The 14,713-nt window shown below is 44.5% G+C and overlaps 1 protein-coding gene across 1 annotated transcript in view; it reads right to left on the bottom strand.

The window, feature by feature from the left end:
* LOC135387716 (uncharacterized) overlaps nt 1–14,115 on the bottom strand; it is an 87,258-nt gene extending 73,143 nt beyond the window's left edge. The window contains exons 1-4 of the mRNA XM_064616814.1: nt 14,102–14,115; nt 10,183–10,283; nt 8,146–8,277; nt 7,201–7,441 (exon numbers count right to left, since the gene is read on the bottom strand). Coding sequence (XP_064472884.1) covers nt 7,201–7,441; nt 8,146–8,277; nt 10,183–10,283; nt 14,102–14,115 — 488 coding nt within the window. The remainder of the gene's footprint in view (nt 1–7,200; nt 7,442–8,145; nt 8,278–10,182; nt 10,284–14,101) is intronic.
* Between the last annotated feature and the right edge of the window lie 598 nt (nt 14,116–14,713).

Below are 14,713 nucleotides of genomic sequence, written 5' to 3'. Positions count from 1 at the left end.
TAAATCATATACACAGTAGAAAGGGACTTCCGAGATGAGATGTTCCCCGGCAAATGCTACAGTCTCTCCCTTCTTAGGGTAAATTGTCTTAGCAACCTTCTGATGCAAACACATCTTTAAATAATCACTGAGGATTCTGTCTCATGAGAAGCCCATCATACACCTCTTGCAATGAAACCGTCCGCTAGGCTGAAATAATCAATTAAAATTTGTGATAAGCAGAAAATGAGAGTCGATTAGCAACAGACCCACATGCTTCTCACACTCGTCATCGACAACCTTGATGGGGTACAGAGATTTGTCCTCCCTTTCGTAGGCGTACGCATTGATACTGATGCCATTATTTTTTTTTAATACTTCAACCTCTTTTGGGAAAGCTACCGGGAATGTTTCCAGAAAAACATACTCAGAAATATATGGTCTGTATGAAGATGCCCTACGCCTGCGATAACCAGCAGCAGGATGCAGTGCAGCTATTACAGAGAAGGCAAAACACATGTTCTGCTCATCTTCATGCAAACCAAAGTCCACACACAACAGAGAACAAAACTTATGCTTCAATTCCTGCTTTAACTCAAACTGGGCACATCAAATCAGTTGAAGCATCAAGCGTCCAATGTTTATGATAGAGGCATGAATGCGAAAGAGGAAAAAGCCTGAACGTTCTACTTCGAAGGTTTCCAAATTTTGTGCTATTTCAGCAGTCACTTGAGTGACTGAAGGTCCTACATCTGCCTCTGACCATACTGTCACTACTTTGGAAGGCACGAAACTAATTTCGAGCTGTAACTCATCGTCCGGTGTGTGACGACAAAGTTCGACTTTAAGCAATACAAAATAGCGTAGTGGGAAACCAAAGTATCGTAAGACATCATCAATGTACTGTCTGTACTTGTGAAAAAAGGTTGTAACATCATGTCCGCTAACGTCTCTGTCGTGTAAATGTAGCTCGAACCGATTCGTATAGTTTTGCAGTGTGCATAAAGTGTCACAAAAAGGAATGCAGGGGGCTTGAAGATTGTGAACATTTGCCACGTGAATCTCGAGACCCAATGCTGTTGCATAATACTGCCGTTTGTGCTGGGAACAGAAGTGACACGTCACCATATCACGTCACTTTCTCTTCGAATTTGTGAAAATAATATCTGGCGATATGACTTTTTTACCATGCTTGGTAAACCGTTCTTTCTTCTCCATTTTGAGATTTGGAAGCAGTCGCATTTCCTCTAGCTCTTCCTCCGACAATTTTTTGAAGCGTCCAGGTAGATACACTTTCACTGCCTTGTCGTTTTCCATGCGGAGCTACACATGTACTGCTTCGCGATACATAGTGTCAAATGTCCAGCATTTCAAACTTTTCGTTTTTGGGTATGTTGCTCATTCTGAATCTCACCGTCACCACATTTGTTCAGTTTATCCAACTTTTCCATGACGGATGACATAGCTTACTTGTGTTATGGTACCTTCGTTGTTATGATGATAATTTGCTTTCTCCTCTTGCTGTATAGAATGAACTGAAAGAGAATAATAGATTAGTAAACTTTTACATATTCCACTGGAATATGTAACACACACCTCCTCGGTTTGACGTTCTGAATGAAGAACCACTCTCTACCGTCCGCTCTTATATAGCGATTGCATGCAGTTCGCTAATATGTGTGCAGAACCTGAAACGTCCACATCTTTGCAACGTTATACGTGAAGACATGTTTCAGTGTGTCCTATGTAACTTCATTGGTCTGGTAACTAACATACCTGTGTGCACAACCTTGAATGTCTAGAACTTTGAACGTCTGTACTTTGACTTTGAGCAAGCATAGAGTGATGCACAGACTTGTCTTTGCTCTTTGTTATAACCTTCCATTATAGAATAGAGGACCTCTCAGGACCTCTCAGAAGCTAATGCGCAGATCTGACATTGGAACATCAATGTTCAATTTCGCCGTCTACGCTGCACGTGTCGTCGGAGCGTTACAATCATACAGTGCTATGATACACCAGAGATAGATACAGACAAGTACATGTCACAAAACTCCACATATATTAAGTTCCTTCGATTGTACAGATACACTCAAGGCATGTACACTGCTACCAGATTATATAACAGTTATTTCAAATGTCTTGCAGAATTGTGAATATCTAATATTTGTTGAAGGATCGCTCGCAAGAAACCACACGAAACGGTAAACAGCAGCAACAGAAACTAGATTTAGCACTTACATGTCTACGAAAGCATGCAGTCATCATCAACACATACTGTCGTATTCTACAAAGCGTGAACTCATGGGACACATATTCGCAATGTCCGTACAGCCGCGACGAAAAATATTCTTGAGGAACTCTGCTTCTCGGTGATCAAGTTCGTCTGTTTTACATATACTTGGGGACTCGCGATGCACCGTCTAGTTTTCCTTGCTTGCGTAAGACGCCGGCTAACTGGCGAGATTGGGTTCTTACCACCTGTCGCTTCGTACGAGATTCATCTGTAAGAAATACAATTTCAAAATGTCAGTGTAAATCAGTGTGTAGGCATCGAAATATATAACATACCGTTTGGCACAAAGCGCCGTTGGTAACCTAACGTGGTTGGTAATCTTCCTATCGGCGCTCATAATGTGTGTCTGCGAACAGTGGTAAAAGCGTAAAGTGAACAGGAATGCCTGTCACTGACAAAAGCATATTTGACACATCGTCTACATACCTAAAAAACGGTTAGAATCCCGAAGACAAAACGCAAATTACTTGAGATCCGCGGCCGACGTCCTCACACCCCTATTAAGAAAATTAAAAAAAATGGGATCCTCAAGGATCACCCCATATGTGATTATAACGGTGGGCCCCATTCAGTCCAGCCTTATTAGATCTCATTCAGGTGGTCCTCTAGGTTCCCATTGGTTGAGGTCACATAGGATGATATTTCATTGTGGTCCAAATGTGGTCTATTTTTATGTGACCTAATGTGGTCTGTTCAATGTGGTCCTCTTTGATGAATCATGTACGCAGGACACACAGGCATCAGATCAAACATTATCACAAGTTACAAGCGACAGTAGAGACAGAGACAGATTACAGCTTGCTGAACTTAACGAGTCTCTCTTCTAGTCTGGTTTGCGGGGCACGTCGTAGGACAGTCGCATGTGCACGGTACGCATGGCAGTGGAACTTCCACATCAGTTCTCCCCTTCATCACTGTGACTTCTGCAAAATACAACGACAAGTACTTTGTTAGCTAGCAATAAACTCTGACCTAAACATTGCTGGTATCACACAGTACTCAAGAGAGATTAAGCTCGTATGTAAAATGCATATGATCTGGCGGGCAGTTTGCCTCTCATGATTGAAATAACAGAAGCGTTACAAACGAAGACAAACGTTAAAAATAAAAAAGTGAATACCGTGCTGATCGATTGCCAGCTGTTCATTCCGTTCTCGGACAGTTAGCTTTTATAAGAGAGTCTACCCCCCTGTGACTCAGAGCAATACTTTGTTGGCCAACAATTTTCGTCTTTAATCAACAAGCCTCCAAAGTAACTATTTTATCTTTACGAATGAGGAATGTATAACTGATACGAGCAGGTGGTATACAACTATAAAATAACTGAGAACAAAATAAAACGCGGATATGAATATAAATAAAACGCGCTCCGTATTGCTTGTCGCATTTCCTTATTTCCGCCTTTTAACGACTGCATCATGTAAGGTGTACAGGATATCTGCTCTATTGCGCCAAATACATATACTTAAATCTCTGTACTGTATAACAGAAGCTTTCAGCATTCATGTCTGAGGTGCTTGGCGATGCCAAAAAATTATTTTTGGTTTTCAGCAAAAATAAATCCCGATTTTTCAGATAACACTCCTCAACTGGTCACCTTGCCATAGCATTTTTTGTGTGTGTGTGTGTGGAAATGGAAAGCCCGTGCCAGATTTATCTGGAAACGTCATGGAGTACATTCTATGCCATGACAGAGACAGTGAAAAAAAAACAAAAAAAAACGGTGAAATGGCACAGCTTTCAGGTGCAAATATTGTCGGCCACAATCTGTTCACTTCACGACCGGACATGGATCCTTTGCTCCCCCCTTCAGACTCCGCATCCACACAAGCTGCTTTTGTTGACAACGTCATCGGTGCATTGTGGTGTGACCTGTCTTTCCTGCTCTCTGTTCTGTCATTTTCAGTGACATGGACGAGAAAGGCCTTCTCACCAGTAAACAGATAGCGGCTGACAAATTGTGCGACTGAAAACCACAATTCCCGCGTTTATTTTTCGCTTTTTCCCGGTTGCAGTAGGGAATGCACTCAGTGACGATACTGAATAAATCCAACATGGGCTTCCCTTGTATGAAGAACAGCCGCAAAAAGACAAGGACAAACGGAAGCGCTCAGGACAACATCCATTCTCCCAGGTATTTTTTGTGGCTGTTTTTCATAAAATGTCATACCAGCCACCCAAATTCTACACCTTAGTATGGCGCTTTCCGTTTTAGTAAAAAAAAAAGAAAACGCCAGGCTAACTTAGGAAATAGAATAATTGAATTCTGTAAATTTATTCCAATTGAATAGTTGTTAAATATTCCTAAGCCAAAATAAAGTTTTTGTTGTGGTTGTTATGGCACATATACCCAGGGACGCGTGTCCAAAGCCATGTTTTTTAAAATTAATTTATGGACACATTGGTGCAAACACCCTGTATGTTGTTGGGTATTTTGTAAACATCATTGGACACATTGGCGTAAACACCCTGTTGGGTATGCAAAACATGCATACCCACCAGTGCTTCTCTCATCATCTGTATTTTTCTTGTCTTCGTGATATCTCTTATTTTTGCGCACAGTACATTGCGTACAAATAGCTGCTGCTCATTTTTGGTATTTGTTATCGAGTGTGCATCGCAGTACTTGGCATATGGGTCTGTCAACAAATGAAGGAACATTTCTGTGGTGGCAGGCGAATACCGTCGATACGAGAAAAATTGAACAACTTACTGTACAATGTCACGAGCTTCCTGCCGTCGATGCATTCCTTCCCGACTGCACCACTCTGTATGTATCAGTTATATGGGGAGATCGGTGGTGCTCTTGTCCAGCGGACCGCCAGTCGAGAAAATGGACATAGGTGCATCTCTGACAGCCTTTTTCTGATCGCCAATGGCGAGAATGTGGTCATATCTCTCAAGCGGTAGCCACACATCATTTACCAGATGGATCTGAGAAAAAAAAAGAATGCAAATAACAATTCATCTGCATGGCCTTAAAGCGTACCCAACAGCTGCCAACACCCTGCCACAGGTAGATGTGGCACACCGCAAAGAAATCTTGTCATTTCCACTTCGCGAGACAAACTGTACTGCCCAGTTCTCACGTGCTGTAACATCTGGTTGATAGCATGGCATAACTGAAACAACTGTGCATGTTACAGGACATGGAGACTTTCAAATTGAGGCAACTCATTTTGGCTCCATTTGGTGCTTCATGCGAAGCTAAATTAACCACTCGCCTGTTGCGTTCCAGTGCGTTCGATTTCATCATCATCTGATATTTCCTCAGCAACATCCAGTTGGCTTCCCATTCGTGGTGGTGGCACTGGAATCCTTTTCTTCTGGGGCGCTTCTGCGTATTCTTTCGTTTCTGCGCAAAGAAAATATGAGCAAACGCTTGTTTTCACTCCATGAACTTCCACAGTACAAGAATAAAAACTTACCCGCGAGGCCCAGGATTTGAGCTTGGTAGTACCCATTCTCGTCTGGATTCTTTTGTGAGGTCCATTTTACGGAGTACGACCGTGTCCTGTCAAAATTGCGCAAGTGTTCCATGTAGAAGTTTTTGATATCTCGGACGCGGCGACGTGACGCTTTCGGTCACTTATAAAGCGGACGTACGCGGCACTGCGGTGCTAGGTGGCATAGACATTGTTCACTGAACAAATTGTTGAAAATGATGGAACGTGTTCCCTTAGCCGCTCGCTGTGGACAACTGTTCTCGCGCGTTTGTAAGACATAAACAGAATTGGTCGACCATTGTTGATCGAAAGGTCACGATTTTGATCTTGATAACGTGATAACCTGGGGTCGCGAGCAACATTGGGGCCCGAGAAGATTTTTTAGAATCTTGGTGTATCAGGCGTGATTGAACAGTATGTAGGAAGTAGTATGTATGTAAGTAGGAAGGGGGGGGGGGCAGCGACACTATTGGCACGCAAGACACACACTTCGGCGCAAACCCGAGAAGTAACGCCAGAACTTCTTAATCTCCAAGCGTTAGTCCGTACATTATCCTCACTCCTCTCGCAAAACTTGGGACCAACATGGTGACCCGCCAAATTTGGCGACCGCGTGGGTGACCTCGACTGCGGATGTCATCACCTTAAGATGGAGTCGTATAAATAAAGCCTACAACTAGGAGCCTCGCCGTTTCCGTCGCCAGTTGTCCTGGCCCTGCAACCCGGCGGCTTTACATAGTTATATTATTTCGAAACCCGGTGAAACCAATAAATTTCCTGCAAAAAGAAAAAAAAAAAGAAAAAGAACGTTCGTCATATTTTTCTCTACGAAGAGCTGTCTCACCTACTTCACAGCGTGAAGCGTGTAGTGGTGAAGTGGCGAAACCAGACTCCTCTACTGTAGCTTGGCGTGCGCCTGCGTAGGAGCCTCCGGGGGCTCTACGTTGGTAAGTGATACTTTTCATATGAGCCGCCAGGGACTCTGAGCGGGTGGGGGTTATGTAGGGGGATGGTGCGGTCAGCCCGCTTTGGACTGGCGGCTCGGTGCACCCATGGCAGTTGCTCTAAATGCTCTAGAGAGACCCTCTAGAGACACTAAAGGGTAAGGAAGTGTGATCCCTCAGAATATTGCAGTAGATTCTGGTCATCCAGAAGCTTCCAGAATTGAATACGAACCGTATATGGCGTACATTTTTCATCCAGGCGTCACCAAGCGCCGCAACCACCACACGTGCATGGGTGGCGTGCCACCGCAGCCGCCAGAAAATTCTGCCTCGCTCGTAGTTCTAGTATAGGCTACCTATGGGGAAGGAGTGGTGGGCTTTATCTTGTGGAGTGCCCAGGTGGGAAATTCCAATTTGGGTATGCTATGACAAGAAGAGCGACAAAAAATTCAATCCATTAACCCATAGATCCATTAACACCAATGTTCGTATTCGCTCAGCGATGCATTCATTGATATGATAATTGCTAACTTACTGATCATACATGTCGATACCGAACAAAGTTATCTTGGACTTTGCGCCCTCTTCCTTAAATCTCTCGAGTACGGCTCGGTCATCGTCGTAAATATTGTAATAATCATTGTAGTTGAACCCTTCCTCTAACAAGCCAAATGTGTGAAAAAGGAAGTCGCAGAGCCCGTCGGGAGGATAAGGGTACTGTGGTTTCATATCCAGCTTGTAGCTGCACACCAACGGCCTACGTGGCAGAGGCTTTCCTGCATGAAGACAACAGTGACAGCGCATATAATTGACACTGTAGATCGGCGGCGTTGTTCTGCACGATAGAAGCCTTCACCTTTGCCCAATTTATGCAGCAGTTTGTTCAGTTAGCTCAATGACAAACTTCTCTCCCACTACCATCACGAGCAACGCGTAGAGTATTGCCCGTGGCAATGAAACTCTCCATTAATCATATGTCTCCCATTAAGTCTCCCAATACCACTCAGCGTAGTAAATGTCTGGCAGAATGCAGGTACATAAATATTACAGTTAAAGCACCTTCATCATTATCCTCTCCATTAGTTGCCCTTGCGCTATAAGTGGAGCGTTAACAAGGAGGGACAAACTGGAGACGTTACGACATATAGAACGACGTATATAAGCATTACTGCTGCAGACGGAATGTTTTGTAGTTGGTGTTATAAGGTATCCCATCCCTGTTCGTTTGTTTGAAATTTTCATTGTGTAATTGCCATAAATATTTTTTTTTTCGTTGAACTCATTTCATTCCTCTTTGGTGGTGTCTTCTTTCTGGCACCGTGTACAACGTACGTTAGAGCCACGAGAACGTTGTCACCGTTCATTCAGAGGGAAATGCTGAAGGCCAACAGTCGGGATACTCGTCCATGGCTATGTTACATTGGGTCACGCTTCTAGGGTACTTCTTCGTCCCCAGTTGAAAGGAAAAGTCGGAACATACGTGTCGCTTTTGTCGTCGCATCTCCTGATGCTGCTTCTCCATCTGCAGAGGACGGTGTCGGCTGACGGATTTTTCCATCGGGCACCGTGGGATAGTAAGCTTCGGACTCCGTGCCATCATCGCCCGTATCTTCTATTAGGATACATCACCAGAAAGAGGCACGTATAAGCAGTTGAGAGGACACAGAGGCATGTACACTCGGACGAAAGAGGAGCAGATAGGGGAGTAAATACGCGTGGAGTTTCTACTTCCCATGATCGCACTTACTCCCTGTTTTCGTCCCCTCACGCTGATATTTGATACAACTTGACAAAAGCGTGCGTGCACTTGTCTAAAGAAATAAAGTAATAAAGTAATAAAAAACTTCTATTTTGCCGAGAGAGAGAGTTTTTGCACATTTTGGAAGGCCGCTATCTGAGGTTGTCGAAACGGTGCAGGCTTCCAGTATAGGCGAGCAGAAGTGTGTAGATTACAAACAAAGTCTTTACTGTTTTATGGCTCTGACTTAATAAAGTTACAGGAAAAACTACTGGGACTAAAATACAATTGCGGTTGCTCCTTTAATATACTTAAGTTGCTGTTAGTTTACTCCAAACTGTACTCAAACTGACGCATAACAGGACTGCCAGCAGGAGGAGGTGAGAAATATCTATGTGAATAACGTAATTCATGGGTAGCAAACCGAATACCTGAACAATTAGCTCAGAGCACACATCTAACACTCAGTCAGTGCTCCAGTGACACCAGATGACACACTTAACCTTCGACCAAATTCAATATTGGCTAGGTGAGAGGACTATCCACAAGCACAGTTGCATGAGAATCCAGCTACTGTACTCTCCACTCTCTACCTGTAGAAGAGACAATACTGAACAAATTTAAGCAACGCAAGAAGGTAACTGCCCCTCCAGAAGAAGTTACAGGCAAAAAGAACTATGTCACAGACAGTCTTTCGACATATTAATTAATTATGCGAACTCTACTTCGCTGCCCCACAGCTCTGTTTGCAAGTATTCTAAAATGAGAAAACTCCAATTTAACACTATTTATTGGCATTTGTCAATTCAGCCTCCGTATGCAATACGGGGATAAGTCGAAAAATCCCACACCGAGAAAACTGCGAGTGAATACTTGGTAAAGTAATTGCAGATAAGTTCCCTCGAGTAACACAAATGCAAAATGTGTAACATATATGCGTGTGTCTACTCTACATGCATGTCCCGTTAGTGTCGTTTCTGGGTGTGTGATTTTGCAGAAATTGAAAATCCAGGGGCATGACATATCCCCTTTTTCTATATAACACCGCACGCACAGGGCTTTCATGCAGGAAAAAATACTTTTCACGAGTCGGACTTTCGTGGTGACTGCAGGATGGGCGAAGCTACCTTTGTGCAGTGGAGCAGCCTAGATCGTGATTATCGTGCTGCTAAACGAGCATAATCTTGAAAATAATGCTCTGTATGGCCAGCAAAACATGGCTTATTGGTATAGTGCGCACGTCTTTCCGATTACAACGCTCAGTAACATTGCTGACACTATTACGTGAGGTTGGAAGAACATGTTTTTCGAGCGGAAGTCCAAGTTGATTTCTGCACCCAAGCAAAATTTAAGCTACTCCATTTGTACGCATGTGTAGAAAAGGGGCCACATCTGGCTGTCCATCCCATTGACACACATGCATTTGCTGTTTCTTACCCACCTGTAACGAGTCAATAAATTGCTATGCGGTCTTAAATGTTCTTTGGCAGCTACATAACGGTATGTAGATGTCATCGCAACAAAAACACTAAAAAGGGGATAATTCGACTTATCCCCTTATTGGTTCCATTGGTTCCATACAGAGGTTCCATTTAATACTAGGTAGTTTCGGATTCAAATGACGTGCACCGTCGAGCCTTGTCGTGTGTTTGGAATACGCTACATTGAAGTGTGAGCTTTTCCTTCGACCGTACACTTTCACACTTCTTGAACGAACACAGGATGCTCGAAGTGAGAACCGCGTGAGCATTTTCCTCGGAGCATTTTCCTCGAACATACCGGATTTCTGTGAGCTCAAAACAGTTGCCAGGGCGCCGAAGAATAGAAGCAGGCAAGCGGCACAACAGATCGCCAACAGCAGCTTACGCTTTCCTTCGTCCCTAGAACAAGCATGGTTTACCAATGAGATTGACGGCAGGGTCAATGCATTGTCAATGCTCCTGTTTTGTTTTCGTGGAGTCAAGCACTGCGGTTAAAGGAGCATGGAAATGACATTTAACATGACTCGAAACCCTGCTTCATCTTTGAAGCTGTCCACAAGGAGTTACCGTGCAAAATATTTCCGATCTGCGGCGTATTGTCAATACGCAATAAAATATACAAAAGACAGTCGGAAAAAGCTGTCGCGGACGAGAGACGCGAGCCCGCGTGACGTAGGAACTGCTCACGACCTTTTTCCTTCGTTTTTTTTTTTTTTCTTCTGGGCTCACGCGCCGCTTATACATGCTTGAGTTGTGCCCTTGGACGTCACTGGTCACGTGTCGGTGCCCGTGATACGTCACGACTACTTCTGCTTCGCCGATGCGCTCATTCGATGTGGAGGGGTTTTTTGAAAGATGTTCGGAAAAGAGCCTTGCGCGCGCTCTGTAGGTTACCTGCGCTTATCGTTCTTTCGCAGGAGCTCATTTTATTCGTTGCAGAAGACGTCGCAGCGGGAAAAAAAAATATTTCGGGGGTCACTTCCATGCTCGTTTAAGGTCACAAAGTTGTGTGCATTCCACGTTTTCCTTAGATAGAACAGAAACGTTTTTGTATTCTTCATAACGTCCGTCTATGTCGAAGCTTTAGTCGACATGCACGGGTATGGTGCTCTACTGACATTTGACTAGAGCGCAATGTCTGCTTAAAGCACACCAGACTAGCAATCAGAGGGGTGAGTTCGAATCCCTCTACTGCCACTAGCTGACTTTTTCTCAACTACTGTCTTTAATAGTATTGCTTGGACTCGGTCGTGTTGGCCTAAATATTGTTCGACTCTCCTGTCTACAAGTTACGTCTCTCTACTCAACATAATGGATAAACGCAAGAACGTCATGTACAAAGGTCGGAGAAGATTTGCCGCTTTGGGTTCTTGCATTTCTTCAGCATGTTACCAAATCACCACACTCTCTCCACTTTTCTTATACTCTACCACCAGTGTTTTTCAACCGGTATTTTCCGAACCTTGATGAGAGTTTCTGCGAACAGGATGCTCTTCATCACCCGCGAGGCTTACGCTTCGAGGCACCAGCGGTCATTTCCATCGTTAATTTCTCCGCTCCACACTTCTGCTTTTCTCTTATGTTTGGAAAGCATTACAATCACTTGGAAAGTAGGAGATACGTCAGAGAAACATCGGAGCTATTTACTCTCCTGCCTATATGGACTTGGGATCTACAAGCATCAGTGGCACACTGCGTTATCTGCGGGAGATTACTGCAAAATAATGGAGTTAATCCGTCAAACTTCAAGGGATATCTTGTGACTAAGCAGTATGTAACTAAATTAATTGTTTTTACACAGTTCAGTATTAGGGCAAACAGATTCAATAATTTGCAATTTGTGTGGCACCAAGTTGCGCTCTCTCCTACTTCCAGGTGGTTGCACCAGTGTAGTAGGTTCCTTAAAGTCGTGCTGGCACGATCACGGGCCCCCTCGAATAACGTATGCCACGGAGAGTTGATGACAGTGATCAATCTACATGGAACAGAAATCGGTGCTCCAGGGGCGTGGCCATCATCGTCGTTGTCCACGGCCTGCTACCGTGCTCCCCGTCCCTCAGACACGGCGCTTCGAGAAAAAGAACTAAGGCTACACCGGAGGAAGAGAGCACCAGCGACCGTAGATGACGCCCAGTAGTTTATGAAACGATTTCTCCCTGGTGCCACTTTGACATCTTTGTCCAGGAGGACAGCTACCAATATTTTGACTGCTGTTCTTCTGGGTTCTGTACTCATCATTGCCACGGTATTTAAAGGACATGGAAGGAGTCGAGAACGAATATGATGGGAGAATTAGAATTACAAGCCCTGTGCAGAATATCTCAACAAAAGACACACAAGACAGCATCAGAGTTTCGGCCCTGAGTGTGCTTAAGTCTTAATTACGTGTAGGAAAGAGAAGCAGTTACGAGCATGAGACTTACAGTGTCCAAAGTTGTACCACATTAGTGTACTTATGTCATTCACAGCAAGAAATAAGAAATTCTGCTTCGTGCCCTTAAATACTGTGACTTCGTCAGGGGAGACACTTTCATGATGTGAAACATGCGAAGCGCCTTTCCAACATGCAAAGAGAGTGGCTGAGCATAGGGGGGTGCTTCCCAGTGACCTATTTTGTACGTCAGCGCAACTGCAGGAAGTTGTTGCTTTCAGCCATGTGCCTCTTGTTGTTAATATGATATGAGTATTGCTGTTGGCGGAAGATGGGCCCTTCGACAAGGGCTCTATAGTCTTGTTCAACTTAAGAAGGAAACAAAATCTATTTCATCAACTTTCAAAATATCAGTGCACGGCTGATAGGATGGTTGGATACAGAGAGGCCACGCTGAATCGCTGTGTCAGATAATGTAATTGTGTCTATTTCACTTCCGCCCATTGCATCTTATTCTTGTGTGATAAAACTCCAAACGGAGCCCCTCATTATCTCGAACGGCTCATGTCTCAACTCAGCCATGAGATACAAGCACTCTTCTGGATTTAATCTAAAATGTAGATGAATATCTATATAGCGTACGGGCATACTGTGGAAAGTATATCCTACGTCACATGCACACGAGATTTCTCGAGGCCGTGACTGTAACTGTTCTCTTTTTTTTTTCCCCTCAGCTCAGATCCTGAAGGTCAGCTGGGCTGCACCAAGGGAGATTAACTTGCTTTTTTCATGCTATACATGTCACATCGTTGTGGCATGTAGCACAGCATCAGCAGTACGTGGACTGGTAGAAATCCAGCGAACCAGTATGAGGAAGTATGAAGGGAATTGACTCAAGACGACAGCCGCCATTACTTCTCCTAGGCACCGTCCTGATCATTGTCATCGTATTTGAAGAGTTGCAAGAGACAGAAGTTACAGTTTAAATCACAGGAAATTGCATCTTCCCACTTTCGGTTCGCCTCGCAGTCCCTCGGCTGGTGAAACACCACTGGGTAATATGTGGGCGTCTTCACACAACCAGGACCGTAACAACGTGCACGGCATGACATGATCACTTCGGCGCTTCCATAAGTGAAAGAAATGTCAACGAGTTTCACATTACTCACATGTGTGGAAAGCGGAGCAGACGAACTTGGAGACAATAACACGGTCGACTGCTGGCATCCAGCGCAGCCCTCTGGTTCGCTTAGATAAATACGTTTGATGTCGGTCCCGCTGGGGCCTCCGCGGCTGCGGAGGTGGCTCTGATTTTTAATATTCGTTTATTTAATATCTACGCAGTTCCCAGTCATGAAAATTTGTCAAGTAGACCAACGAACGGCCTTTACCGTGTTGTGTGGTGAAGTTCTGTTCTAAAGGCGGGCCGGGCGCTACTCCAGGCGGCCCGCACAACACTCAGAACCGTTTATAGAAAGAGTTTGACCATTCTCTTGATGTTCTGCCGCCCGGAGAATGTTGTTCTCAGTGGCGTCAGATCGCTCAACGCTCCCACCGGAATGAAAGGCGAGCAGCAGCTACACGAGGAGATTTCGAGGCTATACCTTTGTGGCGTGTCGCATAGAAAAATAGACAGGCAGACAGCAAGGAGGCAACAGAATGAGGCTGCACTCGGCTCGCTAAGAACTGGAGCCCGTGAGCGCGCGTCAACGTTTATTTTTGGCGCGTATCTTCGAGTGGCGCCGACCTTCGGCTGCGGCCGCTACACCTTCACTCCAAGATGACGGAGTGAAAGGCGAGGGGAGATTTCAAGGTGATTGCTCGGCTGCCAATTGGCGACACTGACCCTGGTCCGCCCATGGTGTGACGTCAAATGGCTCGCTCTAAAAAGAGGCTCCTCCCAATTTCCGACGTCTCCTAGTGAACGGCTCCGAGAACACTGTGATGAGCAGACCACGGAATTATATGCACTAAAAACTCACTGGATATGCATGCAATCATGCAGTAAAAATGGGAAAACATGCAACTAAACATGCATCAACAAACGACGAAACAAGCATAAAACGTGCAGCTAAAGTGCCAATGCAATCATTAAACATGCAGCAAATGCGGCAAAAAGTGCAGAAATATGCAATATGCGCATTGTTTATTTTCATGCGTGTTGTACAGAACTTCAGGGCACACTCTACATTTACAACATAAACAATGACTAGAAAAGTCAAATATTACACCACGATCGACTACTTGTAGTTCTGGTGACAGTAGATCACGATATACTGCTCTACAAACTATGCTACACGTGCAGCCAAAGAGATCTTGCTAATTTTCTTTTCCTCTGTAAGCATAGGCTTGTATGCTGAAAAGCTCCTCTCAACAACATTGCTCTGGTGACCAAGGCGATAAATGCTGCGATTCTCTTGTACCTATTTCCCTGTGGATTCACCTTGCAATATGAGTA

This window comes from Ornithodoros turicata, chromosome 3, assembly GCF_037126465.1.
Source record: "Ornithodoros turicata isolate Travis chromosome 3, ASM3712646v1, whole genome shotgun sequence".
NCBI lineage: Eukaryota > Metazoa > Arthropoda > Arachnida > Ixodida > Argasidae > Ornithodoros > Ornithodoros turicata.
This window is presented reverse-complemented; position numbering and strand designations above follow the sequence as displayed.